Raw genomic sequence first — 21,219 nt, 5'->3', positions numbered from 1 at the left:
GTGTAGTCTTTCAAGTCTTGCGGATAATTCTGAGAGAGAGAGAGAGAGAGAGAGAACTATGATGAGAATGAAAGATAAGGCATACCCAGGGTAACCAAGACTTCTACAAATAACATTTGCATTTGATACATCCCAACTGCGCCGACATAATACTCTCCAAGTGCCATTTATATATATCTTAGGCATAATTATACTCTTCTCTTGTGCAGTGTTTTCAATAACATATTTAATCGTGTCTGAAAACAAATCGGAAAATGTTCCGTTTAATCTTCCAGTTCCTTTCGTTTTTACATACTATTTTCATTGAAAAGAAGAACTAAATCAATCAACTTTCTTAATAAAATATATATTTAATACAGGCTTGGGGCGAATTACGTTGAAAACTAATGCATTACATTACCATTACTTCAAGAATTTGGGCATTAAATTTCCATTACTCTAATTTCTTCAAGTAATGCATTATGTTACCATTACTTTAGTAAAGTAATGCTTTACCATTACCATAACTTTTGGAGGTTTTCAAAAATAAAAAAAAAACTTTGCAACTATTTTCATAAACATGCATCCCACCCCTTGAAATCTAAACATGATGAATGATAATTTAGTTTTATTGCAAGTACTTGTATTTATTACATTGTATATGATTTACATATCTTTTTATTATTCATAGGAAGTTTAAACTTTTCAATTGCCAATAAGATCAAACATGTACAATATGCACTTTTTGTGTAACTATTGATGTCATAAAGCAATTAACTTTATTAACTTTTGGGGCAATTAATCCCTCCCCAAAACTTAAACTAATATAAACTTCATAAGACATTTAAAGATTTTGTGGATCTAGTACCTTAAATTATGACAACGATTAAATGCATTGACATACTTGAAAAAAGGTTGGACAATATGTACGTTTTGATCTGTTACAAGTAGAATGCCTGTCTTCTATCGCCATTCCTTTTGGTGCAATTGATTTGTTACGGTCAGCTCAAGTTAGACCAGCTCAATTAATGTTTCATAAACACAGTCAGAAAAACAAGAGGCCCATGGGCCACATCGCTCACCTGAGCACATTGGCTAGGCAAAAGCACAAATCTGTTCAGTATTGAAAAGATTACGGGGGGGGGGGGGTTGCTTGAATTTTAAACTACCTGATGATGCTTCCATGTCAATATAACAAATGGCTTTGTCGTACTTGAGAAAATTTTAAAAAATGTGTTCCCATATATTATTTTGTAAAAATTTGATCCCCCATTGTGGCGCCTCCCTATCCCCGGGGTCATGATTTGAACAAACTTGGATCGACACTACCTGGGGATGCTTCCATACCAATATGACAAATCATAGCTTCTCTGTTCTGGAGAAGAAATATTTTTTCTATATGTTCTTATGTAAAACTTTCTACACCCCCCCCCATTGGGCCCCACCCTACCGCCAACGGTCATTATTGAACAAAATTGAATTTACACTACCTGAGGATGCTATCATATCAAAATGACTAAACACAATTTTCAGTTCTTGAGAAGAAATTTTCCTATATGCTCCTATGTAAAAATGTAAAATATCCTATATGCTCCTATGTAAAATGTAAAATTTTCGACCCCCCATTGTGGCCCGACCCTATCCCCGGGGGTCATCTTTTTAACAAACCTGATTCTACACTACCTGCTTCCTTATCAAAATGACTAATAATGGCTTTGCAGTTCTTCAGAAGAAGATATTTTCCTATATATTTCTATGTAGAACTTTGATCCTCCATTGTGGCTCCGCCCTACCCCTGGGGGACATGATTTGAACAAAATTGAATCTACACTACCTGAGGATGCTTCCATATAAATATGACTCATCATGGCTTTGCTGTTCTTGAGAAGAAGATTTTTAAAGATTTTTCCTTTATATTTCTATGTAAAACTTTGATCCTCCATTCTGGCCCCGCCCTACCCCCCGGGGTCAAGATTAGAACAAACTTGAATCTACACTACCTGAGGATGCTTCCACAAGAGTTTCATCTTTCCTGGCCCTGTGGTTCTTGAGAAGAAGATTTTTAAAAGATGCTATCAATTTTTCACTAATTCTTTATTATCTCCCCTTGAAAGAGGGTGTGGCCCTTCATTTGAACAAACTTGAATCCCCTTACCCCAAGAATACTTTGTGCCAGGTTTGGTTGAAATTGGCCCAGTAGTTCTAGAGAAGAAGATGAAAATTTGAAAAGTTTACGACAACGACGACAACGACAACAACAACAACGACGACAGACAACGGACAAATTTCGATCAGAAAAGCTCACTTGAGCCTTCAGCTCAGGTGAGCTAAAAAGGTTTGTTCCCGTTTTGCAAACATTTGAACTTAAGGTATTGAAAAAATGTGTACAAAACGAAAATTTGTCCAGGTAAGATAATTACTTAATTGTTATAGTCGATACCATAGGTGTGAATTTGCAGAAAGAGATTTTACGGAAAGAATAGGAAGAAAAAATGCTAATTTTGCACTTGATATTTTGACTTAATTCTTGAAAAAAATATTTTAAAACATAAAAAATATCACAAATACCAATCAAAACTGTAATTATATGCAGATGATACTAACGGTTTGATCCCGTTTTGCACACATTTGAACTTAAGGTATTGAAAAAACATGTAAATATTTATTATAATGCATTGGTAAAATACATGATATTCTAGATAAATCCCAGACGGAGATCAGACTATAATTGTTATCAAAACATATTTCACACCTATTGTTCTATACCTAATTATCAAATGTGTGCAAAACGGGAACACACCGCAGAGAGAGAGTACTTCTCAAAACAATACATTGTTTTAATAATTACATAACCTTGGAGTCATTGTGTGTTTTGATGACAATCTTTTTCAAAAAGTGGCAATTTTCAGTTACAGTGTACATAAATCACTGTTTAAAGGATATTTGAAAAAAAAAATCTCTAAAATATTCTCTGAAATTAAATTTAATCTGAAATAAGTATGAAAATTTAAATGTGTGGTAAATTGATCTGTTAACAGAATAAAAAGTGTACATACGGAGAGTTTATTTAAATAGGTCATCTTTTTCACTCATTTCTATTATTTAAAACAAAATATTTAAACAATAATTTCCATGTCAATTTTCAACTTTTTTCTTCTTTTTTTTTTTTTTTAAAAAAAGGTATATACAAAATAATGCTTTGTAATGCAATGTAATGCCAGCATTACTCTGGATTTGAGAAAGTAATGCATTATATTACCATTACATGTAATTTATTTATTTTTTTTTGGCATTTCACATTACTAGCATTACTTCGAGTTCAAGTAATGCATTGCAATGCATTACCATTACACTTAGCATTACCCCCAAGCCTGATTTAATATAAAACTAGAAATCATTGTTCAAACAAACCATTTTCTGTATGGTAGCACACTACTGCGGCCTTTCCACCAACGTAATAGGTACTGGATAGTGTGATAGATCTAGGACACTTTAATAAAGAATCTTCATCTCCAACACAGTTCATGGCACCCAGCATTAACGCATCTTCCTTATTGTCTACAAACAGCAGCGATGAAACCGGAAAACCTCTATAAAACAAGTTGTAACATTAAGTCGCCAATATTAAATCATACAGTAATGTATCAATGTTAAAACAGCAAAAAACATACATGATCATACCACCTTCTGTAATAAATTCATGGCTAATTTAAAACAAATCATTGATACTTCAAAACACAATACAAACAAGGGTCAATTTGATAAGAGTAACAGAAAATATCTTTTTTCATTAAAGTCTATAAGAAATGACATAAATATTCGACAGACATGAGAAACAAAAACTATTTTAATATATACCCTGAATACCCAAAACTTTTACATGTCACATCAGCGTCATTTTTATTCCATCCTGCCTCATATACATTTCGCCACCGGTGATTCTTCAAAACCTCAACTACACCCTCATTTGGAGAGCTGCCATTAACAATTCTGACAGTGCCTGAATTACAAATGATTACACTTGTTAATAGATTCTTCTATAAAAATGAAATCTAGGATGAAAAATCTCCATCACCCACCATTTACTGTCTGGTTATAACAAATAACTCCCGCCTCTCGACCAGAATTACAAGTAATGGATCCTCGGGCTGCACATTCGAACAAAGATTCCTCATCTCCATTACAATTCATGCCATCTAAGAACCAAATGGTTTTATTCCTCTTTTCTACAGCTGGCAATGACACTGGAGCACCTCTACAAATAATGTACGGAAAGAGGTGCATTTTTTTTATATTCACAATTTCAAATTGTTAAGCATTCATGAGACGTAACCTTATCCGACACAGTCCTACAAAGCCAAGGAAAAAGAACTTATACGTATCCAGCAAATTTGATGTTGATTTACGGAAATGCACGCGACGTTTGGCAATATTTCTTTCAAGAAAAAACGGGAATTTAAGATATGCCGAAGAAATTGTGAACATGTAACGCAGAGTTAAGTGAAAATAAATTTGTTATTTGATAAAACACCCAAAGTTTACCCAAAAAACCCCAGACTCCGACATGTAACATCTGCGTCATTTTTGTCCCAGTTAGTACTGCATACTTTTCGCCATCGGTCATAAACCAGAACCTCAACACGACCTTCATCTGGAAAGCTGCCATTAACAATTCTAACTCTGCCTGTAATATAAGTCAAAGAAATTGAAAAGATTCTTCAATAAAGTCACGAAATCTACGATGAATAAAATATCTATATCTAACCTTTTATAGTGCAGTAACATATAACTCCCGCTAAGTTACAACTGTTGGATCCTGATCTGGCACATTCTAACAAGGAATCCTCATTTCCATTACAACTCATGCTGTCTAAGAACCAGGTATTTTTCTGTATCTTTCCAAGAGTCGGTATTGATACTGGAAATCCTCTAAGGATATATTTAATTGTTATATTATTTCATGAATTTGGAATAAATGAATCTACAATTCAGGGGAAAATATTCATTCATAATGGATCAATCTGTACAACTAAACATATGTTCTTGTTCTGTTCAAATCAACTTTTGCAGTTTCCTTTTCAAAAGTTATATAAAATATATAAAACGGGAAAAGTGTAATAAAAAGGTTGATGCAAAATTAGTAGTATTCATTGTCATTGATTCGGGTACGCGTACGGCTTTACTCACTTCTATGTTTCATCTAATATTTATTGAAAGGAAATTACAGCACATGAGTATTATTTCCTTTCAACAGAATTACATTTATTATCTCAATTCCTCCTGTTAAAAACTTCAGAATTTCATTTTAACACAATAAAAAACTGAAATCAAAATGATATTAAATTGAAAATACTTCATGTTCAACATTCAATCTCTGAAATAAATATTTTTTTTTTTATCAATTTAAAGGAACCTGATCCAGGCCGGAAGGAAACAAGGTTGGGGGCTTCCTCGTCAATAATTCTGGTAACAGATACTACATGTATTATAGAAAACAAAGCTCATTTTCGTTGAGCTCCCTTAATGATAATGCCTAGTGACACATTTTTGGTGGTATTTTTTTTTTATTTCTGTTGAATTCCCCCCACCTGAAATTGCTTCCTAGAAGCCTGTGAGTAGCTCTTTGCTCATTAGATTGCAAGAATGAAAAATCGCTTTCGGACTTAACAACACGACCTTTAATAATAACGTTGCAAAATTGAAAGAAAACAAATTGCTGGGAATGTTACAGAAATGTTATGTTACATGTGATGTAATATTTGCTGTTATTCAGGAGAGAGCTGAATGGAGTTTCTCTCTCTCTTTCTCCCTATTATTTCCGTTACATGTAGGGATGAGGATGACATACCTGTACAAACCTAGCTACTACATTGTCTTCCTTTGAGGTTAGACCCCGCCACTGACTCCAAGTGGCACCTAGATCGATTGTGTATATACACCGTCGTCTCACTGGCCTCATGTATTTATCGTTAATATTTTTTCACTAGATTACCACTATATGCCTTAAATGTTCTTCAAGTACGCTGGGACAAATTTCCACAGAAAATTTGTGACCTCATAGATAGCGTAAATTAATTCTACGCGGAAAATAGTACTTGGACAGTATCCCTTTGAACTCGAAATAAAAGATTCCACAGAGTCTAACACATCTATTTCAAATTTGGATATTTTACTAGAAAAAGACGTTAATGGTAACCTAAAAACAAAACTTTATGACAAAAGAGATGACGTTAATATTTTGCTATGTCCAACTTCCCTTATTTAGGTAGCAGTATATCTTTATCACCTACAAAAGGGGGAGGGTATTTTTCCCGGTTGATTAGATACGCAAGAGCATGTTCTACGTATACGATCAATTATTGTAAAGAGACAGGTTTTGACAAATAAGTTGATGTTGCAAGGATATCAAATAATCTCTACACTCTACAATGTATCATTAAGTCAAATGTTGACTGATGTTTTTCATACAAATTGTTAGGCCATTGTTTTCACACTGATTAATCTACGGATTTTTCCGTTTGCCTGATCATGACACAGCACACGGCGGATGTGACCGGTCGGCAAGGGATGCTTACTCCTCCATGGCATTTAATCTCACCTCTGATGTTTTTAGAGATCTGTGTTTGCTCTGCTCCAAAATTTGGATTGTTTCAATGGACATTAGAGCTTGATTACTCTTCCTTATTTTCATATTTCATTTCATAACTTGTATGAATAACATTTTAGAAAAGATTCATACAAAATTGGACACTTGTATATGTAACATGAGTATTTTTTTATTCAAATCAAAGTTAAATAGTGTAAAAAAAAATAAATTAATAGATAAAGAAAGAAAGAAAAGAAATAAATTGCATTAGAAGATACAATCATATATCATCAACTACGATTTCTTTGTCTGTTTCTTTTAGGATGTCTCATTTTTTCACTTGCATAGAAAAACCGCTACAAATACTTTGGACCAGAAAGCTTTATTTTGTTTTTGCCATTCGTGACTTATGTGTTTCTGTAAGAGTAACTTCTTGATCAAATCTTTGCATATTATAAAATGTTATAAAAGTTATAATTTTAATTAATGAAAAATATGGAGATAACAAACAGTATTCAAGCTCAAAAGTCCATTCAAACAATACAAATCAGGAGCAGAGCAAACACAGATCTCTAAAACAGAAGAGGTGGGATGAGGTACCATGGAGGAGTGAGCATCCCCTGCCGACCGGTTACACCTATTCAAACTGCAACCCTTCAAGGTACAACATACAATAAATCAGCTGAAATCAGTTAGAAAAACAGGTGCAGAAAACCAAGTGAGAAATGTGGTTCAATCCGTTAAAAATCATTTCAGTCTTGAAAAGTTTAAATATAAGTGTGGTTCAGGGGGGATGCTTTTGAATTAATATGACACAAAATGGCTGTTGCTGATTTTTCCTATGTAAAACGTTGATCCCCCCATTGTGACCCCACCCTACCCCCAGGGGTCATGATTTGAACTAACTTGAATCTACACCACCTGAGGATGCTTGCATATAAAAATCACCAATCATGGCTTTCTTGTTCTGAAGAAGAACATTTTTGGAGATTTTTTCCTATGTATTCCTATGTAAAACTTTGATCGCCCATTGTGGCCCCACCCTAACCCCGGGGACTATGATTTGAAGAAACTTGAATCTACACTACCTCACAATGATTTCACATTAGTTTCATACTTTCAAGCACAGTGGTTCTTAAGAAGAAGATTTTAAAAGGATGCCATTAGTTTTTCAACGAATTCATAATTATCTCCCCTTGGAAGAAGGCATGGCCCTTCATTTGAAAAAACTTGAATCCCCTTTACCCAAGGATACTTTGTGGCAAGTTTGGTTGAAATTGGCCTTGTGGTTCTTGAGAAGAAGATGAAAACATGAAATGTTTACAACGACAACGACGACGACAGACAACGGAAAAATTTCGATCAGAAAAGCTCACTTGAGCCTTCGGCTCAGTTGAGCTAAAAAAATGCAGAAAACAAAGTTGGAAATTCAGTTCCACATAAAAGTAGATACATATATATGCTGAGCAAGAGTGATTCCTCCAAATTGTGAAAATTATGGCTCCTGCGTCAGATGTTCTGGTGTTAGGACGGGGTTTCATAGATCATCATTTAGCGAAAATGCATTAATTCTTTGGAAATCTTCATTCTTCTGCGTAAGACCCTATGAGGCAGAGACCATTGAAATTTACAATTTCTGTTCTCCTTTGCTGTAGATTGGTTGGTTGAATAGGTCTAAATTGGTTCAGCGGTTCCACAGTAGATAATGATGATGTTCAAATGTTCACCTGATCTATACATCAAGGGCTCAAGGCGGGTGTGACCGGTAAACAGGGGATGCTTACTCCTGCAAGACACCTGACTCCACCTCTGGAGTTTCCAGGGGTCCTTGTTTTATGCCCTCTTCAAATATTTGTGATGTTTATAGATTTTTTGAGATCGATCACTGTTCGTTATCTTCGCCTTTTTTATTCACTGCACGACGACGGACGATAATGGATAGCAATAGGTCACCTGAATTTGAAGTATGGCCTTTCAATGTGTCCAAGTTCTGGACAAGATAAACATTTTTCTGCCAGAGACCTTGACATTGCCTTTGGGTCATTTTCAAGGTCATGCCACACTTTGAAGTGAAAATAATTCTTTTGTCATCTATCATCTTCTAATATCTTTTTAATATGAAGTTGTGGATCAGACATGACATGCAATTTTTCTGTTAGAGACTTTGAATCTGTCTAATGGCATTGTATCAAGGACATGGTACACTCAGTTCATGTAAAACTTTGTGTCAAGAATGAGCTGTTTGTGTTTCTCCATTAATTACCTCCTTTTTGGCAATTTATCTCGAACATTCCCCAGTGACCTTAGGTTTGGCCAAGATATCTACATATCATGGTCAATTATTGTGCCAAGTATGAGCATCCAATGTTATATTTAAAATCAAATTACTTATAAAACAATCGTTTGCAAAATCAGAAATTACCCAGAATATCCAAGATCTCTGCATGCCACACTAGCGTCAGATTTGCCCCAATCATTACTGCATACACGTCGCCATTGGTCATTGACCAGAACCTCTACTAGTCCCTCATCTGGAGAACTACCATTGACAGTTCTAACTGTACCTAGAATACAAATGATGATAACGTGAATAGATTCAGAAAAACAAAATATTAATGCAAGAGTGAATAAATCTGAATACTCACTATTCAATGTTTGGTAACACATAACTCCAGCCTCATTGTAGCAATCGGTGGATACAGTATTTGCACATTTAAATAAGGAATCTTCATTGCCGTTACAATTCATATATTCCAAAAACAAATTTTCTTTTCTTCGATTTACAGTTGTCGGCAACGAAACAGGAAAACCTCTACAAAAAGTTTTTTCTTATTATTAGACTTTTATAGAAAAAAATTATTCCTTTATTTATATCGAAGTGTCAAAAATACATATTCATCTGGATCCATATTAAATTATCTCTAGAACTCTTAGAACAGAAATACAATTTTGATTAATTAATGAACAAAGACGTCATATTCATGATCACAGACTAGTTTTGAAACTTTTTTCCTGGAATTACTGGATATGTTGAAATATATTCGGGAAAAAAAATTAACAATCGACAATACATTAGATGAATCAAAAGTAATATCTTTAGATATATTTTGTCTAAATTCAGCGCTTAACTCATTTAAAATTTTAATTCTTAATGAAATATTTTTTTTAAAAACCAGTAAAAACAAATTTTGCATCTAATAAAAATCAAATAACCATACATATTGTTCTTCAAACTCTGAACTTTGAAATGTAACAAATTTCCTATCCGAAAAGCTCTTTAACATTAATTCTGGAGAAAAAAATATATTACTCCATTTAAGACAAATTACTACTAGAGACTACAGAATAAAAATTAAACTTGAACTGTTTTCGGCTATTTACAACAACAGAAAGGAATAAAACTGGACATTGTTTTGAAAAGTCAATAGATAATTTATGGAAGAAAAATGAGATAGATGGATGTGAAGAATACTTTAAAAAGTTATGCAAAGAGAAATGATTTTGACATATTTTATAGATTTGTTAAGAAATGAAAATGAGATCTGCTAAGCAAAGTTATATACAGTCCCTGAAACGTTCTACTTTCCCACTTGAACGGTGAACGAACGCTGAACGAACGCAGAGCGAACGGTGAGCGAACACAGAGCGAACAGCGAGTGAACGATGTGTGAAAGCTGAACGCAGAACGCGAGCGCAAAGTGAACGGTGAACGAACGGTGAACGCAAGATGAACGATTTATTCGGAATGCCTCTGATCTTTTCCTTGTATTGTATCTATTCTATTGTATTCTAATGTCAGGTGAAAAAAATATTTCAAAATTGTCCTAAGAAAGATGAAACATGCACATTATGTAAAACTATTAATTAAGTTTTTTACAATATTTTCTGCACATATGTTCAGCTGTTTAATCACACGATTTTTATCGTTGTAAACATTGTAATTGTTACCGAACGCTGTAGTTCAAAAGATAAATTTTTATTATAGTTGTAAAATAAATATGTTTATTCTTATTTGATATAAAACTATTACAAATAATTTTGAAGAGGAAATTACTGACAGAGAAAGAATTACATCGGTTGTAACAACCATACATGTACATATGTATTTCCGTGCCAAAGTGATTCCGTGTAAAATAATGAGAAAAAAATTTAAAATGTTTTACAAAGGTCTGTGGACGTATTGCATAAAATACGCTCGAAACTTAAAATTCTAATGCAATAATATATTTGTGTGTCTTGTCTTTTTTATGATGATTTTTAAGCAGACTTCTACATGTATCTGTACACAATTCCTGGTGATTATACACGGACAAGATGATACAAAGAAGCATTCATATTATTTGTTATAGATTAAAATTTCAGAACTTGATATTTAAGTAATATGCTGTCATAGTTTTGATTAAACGGACAACTGAGAGAGAGAAAGAGATAGAGAGAAAGAGATACAGAGAGATTCCGTTTTAGCCCCCCTTTCCCAAACGCATGTACAAAAATTCTTAAATTTTTTCTAAATATATCAGGCAGTGAAAGTAATCTTTTTTATTGTTTGACAGTTATAATCGGTTTTAATTTTCCTGCTACAAGTTCACACGAAGTCCACGTGCTTCTCCTGTCAATCAAAATCATTCGACACTGTGTAGGTGTGAAAGTCTCGGCACGTGTATATTTTGAACTACTATTGTTTAATGACTTTTTTAGAAGCATGTTTGTTTTGAGACTGAAATTTTTGTGGTACAAAACGCATTAACTTCTTTTTAAATATTAATCACAATATAGTTGAAATACTAGGTAACAATTTAGGTAGAAAGGGGGGATTGTCATAATCATATCGAATTGCAAACATATAAAGTTAGGGTGAAGAAAGGATTTTTTTTTCTCTAGCAATAGACTTTATATATGTAAAGCAGAAAAAAATTGTAGTGTATTATATTTAAATAAATATTTTTTTAACCATACTATCAATTTAAATTCGCTCCAAAAATATTTGATTAACCGGATATCCGCAATTCTATTTATATTTCTCAGAACTAGTTCTGATATGTGTTTCTATAGTAATTGAAAAAAAAAAACGTGTTAAAAAAATATTTTCGTAATTTTGCTGCAGTTGGTAAATTAATTGACATGGATTATTATTTATCATGGATTTATTATCTATTATATTATCTCTCCATTAACGATTTGTCGTCTTTAATATAACCACAAAACGTTGCAGTGCTCTAAGTATCCGTATATCGCCCGTATTTAAAGGAAGACTGCACTTAAGGACATGCGAAATTTGCGACAAAATAAACTTTCAAAACAAGCATTTTTCTTTTCATTACAAGAATGGTCAACATCCAGTCTACAACTTTATGTAATTACGTTTAATAAAAGTGTGTATTTACGAAGTTCGAATCTATTTTCAAAGGCAGGGGTCATCACAATTTCTTGAATCTCCGTTCGATAATGAGGACGCCCACTTTTTTACTGACTTTATACATAGTCAGCGCATGTTTGTCTATTGTTCTACTTTAACAGTAGTTGTATATTTGCATAAATGATAATGTGTCAAAAGGAGATTAATAGACAAACATGCACTCATTGTTAAAAAGAGAAAAAAAAACTGCTTCTTCTTACATTCGCTCTCTGTGTTGTAACCAAGCATTGTGACATGTTGAATATTATAATTCACGTGATTTCTTACCTCAGGTAACTTTGTGAATACTTTATTCCGTCACGTGACTTGTAAGGTAGCATGTTTTGTGCTAACTAGGACATTGTGTTCGAACACGTTAAGTCATCTGGCACTGATATAAAATCTGCTTTAATTACATTGACGTGCTCACATTGTTAATTTCGTTTTGAAACCTTTGTCAGAAGTGTATTTGTGCCATACAGATTGGAGAGGGAGATTGAAAAGAGTGTTCACGTTCTTTTTTTGAAACATGTCATTGTTATTTATCAAGTCTAATTTTAGACCCATTCTTACAATGTTAGCTCCACCTCTCATGCATAGCTAATGTTCAATCAAGCTCAGGTAAGTGTAAATCACTATATTTAGAAGTAGTAAGGACAAAAAACATTGAATCATTACATTGTATCACAGTCTAAAATCATTTTAAGATTTAAATTTGGTTCCAAATTGACAGGATTCTTTCATAAACATACAAAAGTGAAATTAGGTTTAGTTATAAAAGCAACAGAAGCAACCGAAAAGGACCCAAAAACAGGCGTTAAGTGCAGTCATCCTTTAATTTTTCATCATCGTTCTACATAGGTACCATTCTGAGAGTATTGCATTAGCAATACTAGTCCCCTACCGGCAAGTGTAATCTGGTTCCCGTTAAGAATTGAAAATGCCAAAATTCCGTCAAAACTCAATGAAGCGGAACGAAATACAAACTTGATCTATAACTCATCAAGGTTAAGTCACATACCAAAAATCAGCTCAATATCGCAGTACAGTTAAGTTGCCAAATGGAAATATCGGCGAATTTTTTAGATAGAAAATACATTCTTTACAAGGATGGGCGTTTCTTTTTAGGACTTTACTATTATCGGACAAATGCAATGTGGTTGAAAACTACATGTTGAGGACGATTAGATTTCTTATTTAGACTTGTCACGTGATGTGGCAGTCACGTGATTTTAGCAAATATACCCAAAGTATTGAGGTCATCTATAAATTCTAATATTGCAAGGGCATAACCAAGTTAAAAATCTAAGTTTAACATATAATTATTTTCAACACTCTTTGTAGTTTGTGAAAAGTGCTGCGAACCTATCAAAATGCACTCACACACCAAAAATCAGCTCAATATCTGCAAGCATTTAGGAAAAAAGTGTGAAAAACCAAGTGGGACAGACTGACAGATAGACAGAGGGACAGACGGACAGACAGACAGACGGACGGACGGACAGACTCAGAGGAAACCTATTGTCCCCATATTGTAGATATTTTTAGTCCCCTCCGGTGAAACCGGAGGGGACTATAGGTTTCCTCTGAGTCTGTCCGTCCGTCCGTTTGTCCGTCCGGCTGTCTGTCCGTCTGTCTGTCTGTCCCTCTGTCTGTCAGTCTGTCCCACTTGCTTTAACGCTTTTTTCTTCTAAACGCTTGCAGATACTGAGCTGATTTTTGGTATGTGAGTGTATCTTGATGAGTTAAAGATCAAGTTTGCATTTCGTTCCGCTTCAATGATTTTTGACGGAATTACGACCTTTTCAATTTTTCAGGATTTTCCGCAATTTTTTTCTAAACACTTGCAGATATTGAGCTGATTTTTGGTATGTGTCTTTACCTTGATAAGTTATAGATCAAGTTTGCTTTTCGTTCCGCTTCATTGATATTTGACGGAATTGTGGCATATTCAATTCTTAACGGGAATACGATTACACTTGCCGGTAGGGGACTAGTATAGCTAATGCAATACTCTCAGAATGCTTGTTTCCCGTGAAATAATGATCCTTTAAAGGTGCTTAGACACAGATTTGAACTTAATATTTTCTCAAATTTTCTGTATAATATCACGTCTTATATATTGCAATAGCATTTCACACGAAAATATAATTAAAAACTTACTTTATCTGGAAATTATTGGAACTACGAATTCCGGGGCGCGTTTGATTAACAATCTTTGCACTTACACAAATTTTATTTTTATCATTAATATTTAAGAAAAGAAGCGATTTTGTTATGTATTAATGAAAAATATTACATCTATAATCCAGAAAAATTAGAGTGGAAATGTTCGAAAGCAAAACCAACTCACCACTATTGTCAGTCCGTGCTCTGTGATGTGTACAGAGTTTAACAAATTGAACACACCCGTGAAACGTGAACTGTTTTTGTAAACAGGGCACGAGCTCTGTTATTGTTAATGTTTACGATTCACCGGGTGTGTTCAATTGTTAAACTCTGCACACATCACTGAGCACGGACTGACAATACCGTGAGTGGGTTTTGCTTTCGAACATTTCTACTCTGAATTTTCTGGGATATAGTTTTAATATTTTTCATTAATACACAACAAGATTGCCACTTTTCTTAAGTATTAAGAATAAAATTAAAATATGTAAAAGCGCAAGGATGTGTCAATCCAACGCGTCCAGAAATTCGAAGTTTTAATAACTTCGAGATGAAATAACATTTTTATTATATTTTAGTATGAAATGCTATAGCAACATATAAGTCATGAAATTATACAGAAAATTTGAGAAAATATTAACTTCAAATCTGTGTCCAAGCACCTTTAAACACGATATGTTAATTATCAAATTTCAAAACCCGTAAATTCTTACTTACAAAAAAGATAAGTCCTTTCACTTAAAGATAAGACTGAAGATAAGTGAACGCTGAACGCAAGGTGAACACAAAGTGAACGAACGGAGAGCGAACGGTGAACGCGAACGCACGGTGAATGCTGAACGCAAAACGATGAACGGAGAGCGAACGTTGAACGCATGGTGAACGAACGGTGAACGCACGCTTCAAACGAACGGTGAACGAACGGTGATCGAACGGAAAAAAAGGAAAGTATAACGTTTCAGGGTCTGTAGAAAGGAGTCGATGTCGTAAAGTTCCAAATCAAAATACGTGACATGGCTAACTGTTTTCTTCTTTTTCTCAGAGAATAAAGCCTCTTATCTAAAATATTACAATAAACATAATAGAATAAACATTTTGATAATACAATCCAGATATACCCCGAATAGCCTAGACTTCTGCATGCAACAGACGCGTCATTTCTATCCCAAGAAAATGTACACACAGGTCGAAATCGGTTATTCACTAAAACCTCAACTAGTCCTTCATCAGGAAAGCTTCCATTGACAAGTCTAACAGTACCTGAAAAACAAATGATGACAACATGAACAGATAAATAGATTAAAAAGAGAAAATGAAAATTCTAAAGTGAATCAATATCAACACTCACTATTCAATGTTTGGTAACACAGAACTCCAGCCTCATTGTAACAGCTGGTGGATACAGATCTTGCGCATTTTAACAAGGAATCTTCATTTCCGTAACAAGATATTTGATTTAAGAACCAATTTTCTTTTCTCCGATTTAAAGTTGTCGGCAATGAAAATGAAAAACCTCTACAAAAAGATTTTTTATTATTAGACATATTTAGAAGAAAATAATTTCTTTATTTATATCGAAGTGTCAAAATTACACTATGTGTGCATTCATATGGATTCATGAAATATGAAGATAACGAACAGTATTCAAGCTCAAAGTCTAATCGGGAGCTGAGCAAACAAGGACCTCTAAAAACATCAGAGGCGGGATCAGGTGACTTTCAGGAGTAAGCATCCCCTGTCGACCGGTCACATCAACAGTATGCTCCTTGTCATAATTGTATAAATGGAAAAATCCGTAAAAATTCCAGTGTGTAAATAATGGCCTAACAATTATAGTATGAAAAACGTCATTCAGCATTAGACCTTATGATAGATTGTAATTGTATAGAACTTACGAAATGATGACTTCAAACGAGACTGTTGATATCCTTGTTTCATCAACTTGTTGGTTAATAGCTTGCCTCGTTTTAAAAATTGATCGTACGTAGAGCATGCTTTTGCGTATCGAATCAACTGGGAGACATAAACCCATATATGCAGGTGATAAAGGTATATTGCTATATAACAGCTGACATAAGTAAGGGAAGATGACGATAGAAAAGTTGAAGTCATCACGTTTATAATAAAGTTTTGCTGTTATATTACCATTAGCATTCTTTTCTAGTAAAATATCCAAGTATGAAACAGATGTGTCAGACTCTGTGGTGTATTTTATTTCAAGTTCACAGGGATATATCGAATCGAATATGAATGGAAGTAATTATTGTTAACAGGTAATACCCAATAAATTCCGAGTTGAAGGCCACAGCAAGCGTTTTCTTCTTCTCATGTAGAAGTTGTTTTTTCCCATAAATTATGCTTCATATAATTACAAAAATAAGTCTGTTAATAAAGGGGCGCAATTGGTACCCATGGGATTTACAACAGATTGATGTCAAAAAACTACACTGATACTGTCAATCAGAAACTCCAGCATCTTATTAACATCAACTTCACAGTACTTGTGTGAACAATCAGTATGTTTTTAACAAAATAATTTTGCAAATGACCAATGACAAAGTAAGTATATTTACGAGTTCCATTTTTGCTAACAAATCGTAGATAAACGTACGATTATGTTTACGATTATTTTACGTGAACGCATACGAACGTTTCACAAAACATGTCGTACACGTAGCACTTATGATAAGCGAGATGTATTTGTTGAAGAGAGAGAGAGAGAGAGAGAGAGAGAGAGAGAAGAACGAAATAAAGGAAAAGATCATAACTAAGTAAAAAATATCACCATGTATTTTCTTCAAAAAGAAATATAAGGACAATGAATTAATGGAACATCGTTAACAATAAAAAAAAGTATACATATAATCTATATTCATACTATAAATAAAATAAAACAAGCATTCTGAGAGTATTGCATTAGCAATACTAGTTCCCTACCGGCAAGTGTAATCTGGTTCCCACTAAAAATTGAAAATGCCATAATTCCGTCAAAAACCAAAGAAGCGGGACGAAATGCAAACTTGATCTATAACTCATCAAGGTTAAGTCACATGCCAAAAATCAGCTCAACATTTGCAGGCGTTTAGAAAAAAATTACGGAAAACCCTGAAAAATTGAAAAGGTCGTAATTCCGTCAAAAATCATTGAAGCGGAACGAAATGCAAACTTGATCTTTAACTCATCAAGATACACTCACATACCAAAAATCAGCTCAATATCTGCAAGCGTTTAGAAGAAAAGTGCGGAAAACCAAGTGGGACAGACTGACAGACAGAGGGACAGACAGACGGACGGACAGACTCAGAGGAAACCTATAGTCCCCTCCGGTTTCACCGGTAGGGGACTTATAAAAGTTCCTTTTTAACCGGGATCAAATTGTATGTATCAATTATCTAAATTTATTTTTGCAATTTATGTCTTATTATTGACAAGTAAAGTCCACGAGGAAGAATAATGTTTCATTTTACTTCAAGCCAACATTGCAAAGGACAAGATAGGCTAAGACCCCTTTTTGGCCCCTGGATTTTTTTTTTTTTTTTTTTTTTTTTTTTTTTTTTTTTTTTTGGTGTCTCCAGGAGCGTTGCAATTATTCATCATTACAAATCTGTTGTCTCCCTTTTTACAAATCGAGTATTGATTCCAAGTTATTGGGTACACAAATGTCAAGGGAAGGTCACGAAATATGTAAATTTCCGAAATTTCTCATATTTATGCAAATTTTCATCAATTTTATAGCTCATTTTGTTTCAGAAAACACAGAGCACAAGCTTGCCTATCCACCAAATTTATATATTTCATGCAATAGTATCAGATGCTCTCTGTGTATAAAAATCTCAGATAGGCAAGCTAGTGTTGTATGTTTTCTAAAGTAAAAAGTATCTCACAGTTGACGGAATTCCATCAGAATTGAGGAAATTTAGTAAAATGATGTTGACATAAGTGCGGGAAATAAATACGGGTTCTAGCCATCCGCGCAGAAAAACGAAGACAAAAAAAAGAAAAGGCAGAGAAGAAACACAACAAAAATACGGAAAAGAAAAAAGATCAAGATCTTTTTATATAAAATGGATGGAAGAATTTCCTTGGGTAAAATATGAAGAGAGTGATAATGTAATGTATTGTATGGCCTGTAAAAAGTACGGAAAAGAAGGGAGATTTGTAGAGGGCAAAAGTAATTTTCGAATTGAGTCTGTAAAACAGCATGGCTTGAGCAGCTCACACATAGAAGCATACAAGAGATTTAGAATAGAACAAATGAGAGAAACATCGTCCACAGTTTTCTGTTCATACAAAGGTGAGGTTTAGACTAGAGGTAAACGTACAGCTTCGCATGAAAATCAAGAGACTGCCAGTGGTTCAGGTGCTTGTGCGCCTGGTGTTGTTGGGTCTTTAGACATTTCTATTATAAAATTAACCAAGAACGAAGGGTCCAAATAATTTTTTGCTTTGACACCGCATACTTCATTGCTAAAAAAAAAAATTAGCATTTTCATTATATCCTGATTTGATTCAACTTCAGTTGAAGGATGGTATTTAATTTCCATTAAGCTATAGATCAAATAAAGCATGTAGTAGATTTATGCAGTTCATACACAAAGACATAATGCAAGAAACATTAAGATTTTTGTCAAATGCACGAGTTTTATCCATAATATTTGATGGAGCCACCGATGTTTCGATATGTGAAAATGAAATTGTTTATGCTAGGTTTGTTGACAATGGAATAGCTAAAAGTTTGTTTGTCAAAATTCAAGATGTTAAACATACCCATGCTACAGGTGTGTTAGAGGCAATTGAAAAATCCATGGATGGTATACAAGAGGATTGGAACTGGAAAGAGAAGCCTTTTGCAACTGGGTCAGATGGGGCAAATGTGAATATCGGAAGAAAAAACCGTGTGGCAGCTCTTCTGAAAAATGAAGTCCCACATCTAGTCACAATGCATTGTGTTTGTCATCGGTTAGAACTAGGGGGCACTTGATGCAATGAAAGAAAGAGACTGATGCTAAAATTTTCAGTGATCTGAAATCTGTTCTCCTAAATCTTCACAAACATTGAAATTACAGTCCAAAGGCTTTGAGGGAGCTAAAATTGGTATCAGATGCAATGGAACAAAAATAATTAAGCCTGTGAACCTGCAAGGCAGACGGTGGATGCCTCATCTAAGTGGTTGTTTGGATGTTCTATTGAAGCAGTACCAAGTATTCATCACTCACTTTGAATATACAGTGGAGGGGAAAACGGGCACTGTTGATGTACAAAGTAGGGCAAAACTAATACTTAAACATTTAAAGGAGTATGATCTTCTCTTCTATATGCATTTCCTGAAAGAGGTGCTTCCAGTTCTTAGTGAGCTTTCCCTTCAATTTCAAAAAGATGATCGTTGCTTACCTGATGCTAGTGAGGCTCTTAAAACAACTTGTCTCCAGCTTATAGCATTTCAACAAAGGCCTGGTAAAAGCCTGCAGAACTTTCTTGACTGTGTCACTCACTAAAATGATGAGTATAAATTTCAAGAAATCAAACTTAAGCCACCAACATTAACAATTGAGCAATTCAAAAGAAAACAAAACATACTCATAGAGTCAGTCATGAATCACATCAACAAGAGGATAGGTGACATAGACACAAATCACCTTATGAGGGATATGCAGACATTTTACCCTGTAAACTTGCCAGCCACTGATGCTGAAGTAGCTACATATGGCGAAAATCAACTGGAAGCTCTCTGTGAATTTTATGCAGATGTGTTAAGTAGGCTTAATTGTGATGTTGACCATCTAAAGCAGACTGAGTGGGCAGCCCTTAAGACCCGAATGAGGAAAGATGGAAACAACTCCAGTGTCTAGGACTTTTACCACAGGCTCTTCACAAACCCCAATCAAAAGAAAACCCTGAAAAATATCCTGATATTGGCAGAGATTATCTTATGTATCCCTGTGTCTTCTACTATTTGTGAGCGTGGCTTCTCAGCAATGGCAAGGATCAAATCAGAATAGCGTGCCAGGCTTAATCCAGACATGTTGAATTTCCTAATGGCTATATCCATTCAAGGTCCGGAACCAATGGACTATAATGCAGCAAGGGCACTCAATTTATGGTGGCATGGTGGTGTACGTGCAAGAAGACCAGATTTGAATGATTTATTACTTTCATACATGTACTTATCAATGAGACATAATTATACTTAATCGAAATAAAATTCACTAATTATAATAAATATTTTATATCATCAATGGAAATTTTTTTTTATATACCCAAAAGATATGAAAAGAGATTTCAGATGACAAAAAGAACAAGAAGTCTGTGAGCCAATGCTCACTAATAATACCCCCGCTCTGATGTGAATACACAAGTTCGGTTATGGACAAACACAGTGATAATCAGGAAATTGAAATCGGATTTGTAAAAACTGAATACCAACATATGGCATGCCTAAACAAAGATTGTGCTAAAATTTCAAGCATCTGCGATGAGTAGTTGCTGAGAAAACTACAACTAAAATTTGCTACGTATGGTACGGACAGACGCATGGATAAACAGGAAGTTGACATCGGATTTGTTCCAAAAATGAATCCCATTATATGGCAAGGCTTAACAAAGATTGTGCTAAAATTTCAAGCATCTGCAATGAGTAGTTGCTGAGAAAACTACAACCAAAATTTGTTATGTATAATACAGACAGACGCACGGATAAACAGGAAGTTAACATCGGATTTGTACAAAATTGAATCCCACCATATGGCATGCCTAAACAAAGAGTGTGTTAAAATTTCAAGCACCTGTGATGAGTAGTTGCTGAGAAAATTGCGACCAAAGTTTGTTATGTGTGGTACGGACAGACGCAAGGATAAACAGGAGGTTGACATCGGATTTGTACAAAAATGAATCCCACCATATGGCTTGCCTAAAGAAAGATTGTGCTAAAATTTCAAGCATCTGCGATGAGTAGTTGCTGAGAAAACCACGACCAAAGTTTGTTATGTGTGGTACGGACAGACGCACGGATAAACAGGAAGTTGACATCGGATTAGTACAAAAATGAATCCCACCATATGGCATGCCTAAACAAAGATTGTGCTAAAATATC

General features: G+C 34.4%; 2 protein-coding genes across 2 annotated transcripts in view; both read right to left on the bottom strand.

Moving 5' to 3' along the window:
* The window catches only part of LOC133201837 (scavenger receptor cysteine-rich domain superfamily protein-like), a 60,570-nt gene extending 51,301 nt beyond the window's left edge, over positions 1-9,269 (bottom strand). Inside the window, exons 1-8 of the mRNA XM_061337640.1 lie at positions 9,211-9,269; positions 8,988-9,129; positions 4,745-4,908; positions 4,522-4,663; positions 4,059-4,234; positions 3,838-3,979; positions 3,391-3,569; positions 86-236 (exon numbers count right to left, since the gene is read on the bottom strand). Of these exons, the coding sequence (XP_061193624.1) occupies positions 86-236; positions 3,391-3,569; positions 3,838-3,979; positions 4,059-4,234; positions 4,522-4,663; positions 4,745-4,908; positions 8,988-9,129; positions 9,211-9,232 (1,118 nt within the window). The 5' untranslated portion in view covers positions 9,233-9,269. The remainder of the gene's footprint in view (positions 1-85; positions 237-3,390; positions 3,570-3,837; positions 3,980-4,058; positions 4,235-4,521; positions 4,664-4,744; positions 4,909-8,987; positions 9,130-9,210) is intronic.
* Positions 1-21,219, bottom strand: part of LOC133201671 (deleted in malignant brain tumors 1 protein-like) — a 277,206-nt gene that overhangs the window by 185,384 nt on the left and 70,603 nt on the right. The window lies entirely within an intron of this gene.

Source organism: Saccostrea echinata, unplaced genomic scaffold (genome assembly GCF_033153115.1).
Source record: "Saccostrea echinata isolate AGI-Se365-2 ecotype Australia unplaced genomic scaffold, CSIRO_AGI_Sech_v1 ptg000045l, whole genome shotgun sequence".
Lineage (NCBI taxonomy): Eukaryota > Metazoa > Mollusca > Bivalvia > Ostreida > Ostreidae > Saccostrea > Saccostrea echinata.
This window is presented reverse-complemented; position numbering and strand designations above follow the sequence as displayed.